This window comes from Trematomus bernacchii, unplaced genomic scaffold (assembly GCF_902827165.1).
Source record: "Trematomus bernacchii unplaced genomic scaffold, fTreBer1.1, whole genome shotgun sequence".
In the NCBI taxonomy this organism is placed as follows: domain Eukaryota; kingdom Metazoa; phylum Chordata; class Actinopteri; order Perciformes; family Nototheniidae; genus Trematomus; species Trematomus bernacchii.
Genome location: NW_022987667.1, coordinates 282,501 through 285,000, shown reverse-complemented (window position 1 = coordinate 285,000; position 2,500 = coordinate 282,501). Strand labels below are relative to the sequence as shown.

General features: G+C 42.2%; 1 protein-coding gene across 1 annotated transcript in view; it reads left to right on the top strand.

The window, feature by feature from the left end:
• Nucleotides 1–2,500, top strand: part of LOC117487176 (calsyntenin-2-like) — a gene marked incomplete at its 5' end in the record, with an annotated part of 48,859 nt that overhangs the window by 20,237 nt on the left and 26,122 nt on the right. The window contains one exon of the mRNA XM_034135833.1: nt 1,651–1,862. Within this exon, the coding sequence (XP_033991724.1) occupies nt 1,651–1,862 (212 nt within the window). The remainder of the gene's footprint in view (nt 1–1,650; nt 1,863–2,500) is intronic.

Sequence of the window (2,500 nt, the reverse complement as noted above, 5' to 3'; positions counted from 1 at the left end):
CCATAGAAAACATGTTTTGAAATGTCAATGTATTTACTTATATAACACAACATGTAATGTGTTATGAAAGTAGAAATACTTGTGAAAGAACATACATTCATGCGCCTATAAACCATTTGAAACACTCACTCATTGAGTTGTTTGTCAAACTTAAAGATTAAAAGGAATACTTTTGGGAAAAACACTTTCTTAAAGGTGGGGTAGGTAAGTTTGAGAAACCGGCTCGAGATACACTTTTTGTTATATTCCATGGAATGCTCTTAGCATACAAAAATGTCATCTGTGGAAGCCGTGACGCTGTAAAAAGCACGACCAATCATCTGAGCCGGCCCGGCTAAAATAACTGGATGGCTTGCCTGCCTGTCAGCCTTCCATCTGTGCACAAACTTATCTCGTGCCCTCATTGGTCATGTGCGCGTTCGTGTGTGTTGGAGGAGGGGCTCTGTAAGGAAGTGGCAGATTTCTTCCGGCTGTGTATTTTCAAATTCTAGCGCACTCGAGCTGGTTTCTCCAAAATTACCTACCCCACCTTTAAAGAGCGGGGGATGACACGCCTGATACGATATATCAAGCTATCACCATCACGAGATCGGCTTAGCTTGGTGTCAAGACTAGTATCGGGCGGAATGTGCTTCTTTGTTTATTCTCTACAAAGAGCTAAATGTAAAAACAACTATTTGTGGTTTTGTGCGAAGTCACCATCTGGAACTATTTTCAGTATGAAGCCTATAAACTGGGCTAAATCGGTTTTGACATATCAGGTTTTAATTGAACAATTCGATGACTATGTTCAAAGAGGAAGCAGGGCATAACTACAATATGGCGTTGAAAAGGTTATATGTCACTCATTGAAAACCTTGTTCTTTTCAACAAAATGAAGCCCAGACGACTTCTGACCTAAACGTCATCAAACCCTCACGTATTAAAGGGTATGTCAAGTAGGAGTTTTAGAGAGGCTTTGCAGTGACTTTGCTGACATTAGAGCTGGATCTGATGCTAGTCCAGGCTGTGTAGAAGTGTTCATAACAAAAAAAAAACACTGCACTTTGTTTGATTGGACAGTCACAAACCAATATCCTTTCTGCCTATAAACAAATTGAAACACTCACTCATTGAATTGTTTGTGAAACGTAAAGGTTAAAAGAAAAAAACACTTTCTTACAGAGCGTGGGATGCAAAGACTGACACGCTTGATACGATATATCAAGTTATCACTACCATGAGATCAGCTTAGCTTGGTGGAAAGACTGGTGAACATTGCTTCTTTGTTTATTCTCTACAAAATAGCAAAATGTAAAAAGACTATTTTAGTTTTTTACAGGAAGTTTTGATCAAGAACTATTTTGAATATCAGCAAATCCTGGGCTAAATAGGTTTTGACATCTCTCTTACATGTTTTAATTGAACAATGAAATGACTTTGTAACTTTGAAACCTTGTTCTTTTCAACAAAATGAAGCCCAGACGACTTCTGACCTGCATCAAAACCTCACGTATTACACTGTATGTCAAGTGACTTAACAGTGACTTTGCTGACATTAGAGCTGGATCTGATGCTAGTCCAAGCTGTGTTGAAGTGTCCGTAACTTTAAAACCTGCACCTTGTTTGATTGGACAGTCTCAAACCAATCGCCTCCCTGCCCCTCTCTAGGTGTTTTGGTGAAGACACTTGCATCAGCATCCTGGACATCGATGCGGTGGTGATGGTGCTGCAGCCCTCTGAGCCCCGGATCACCATCACCGGCCTGGAGAGACTGAATCTGCCGACCTCTGACCTCCAGGAACCAGAAGGAGTCGCTCTGTTCCAGGACCTCCACGTCATCAGCACCGTCACCAGGGCAGACGCCGCTGCACAGCACACAGGTATGGACTGTCTGTCACACATTTTCTTTAAGTTGGACATTTTATTTCAGGTCTTTGATACACTGGCAGAGCCCATACTGTGTTCCATTTGGTGTTTACTTTTCTACTTCTGATGATTCAGCTTTCTTTAGGAGGAAGCAAGCTGATGGCAGAAAACCAGACAGAAATGGTATAACGGTAACCAGTGGTGTAATGTTGTGAAGTACACTTACTCAAGTGCTGTACTTAAGTTCGATATTTGGGTACTTTACTTAAAGGGGACCTATCATGCAAAATGCACTTTTGTACGTCTTTTATACATGAATATGTGTCCCCGGTGTTCCAGGGAACTCACCAAGTGTCAGAAAACACAACCCTCTCTATTTTCCTCAATACCCAAATCTCTAAAAAAGGGGCTGCAACGGATCTGATAAAAACTGATCCAGATTTGAACACTGTCCTGACGTCAGGACGGTGGCGCTACGGCTATTGGGCCAACTCCACCAATCAGGAGGAGACAGCCACGGCCATTGCCGTTCGAAAGCGCTGGAGACGCTGTAGTACATATGCCAGGCCTGTAGGTGGTGCTGTTCTCACTGAATCAGCCCTTGCAAAAACAGAGCTAAAAAATGTCAAATTGAGCAAAATGAGGCATGGCT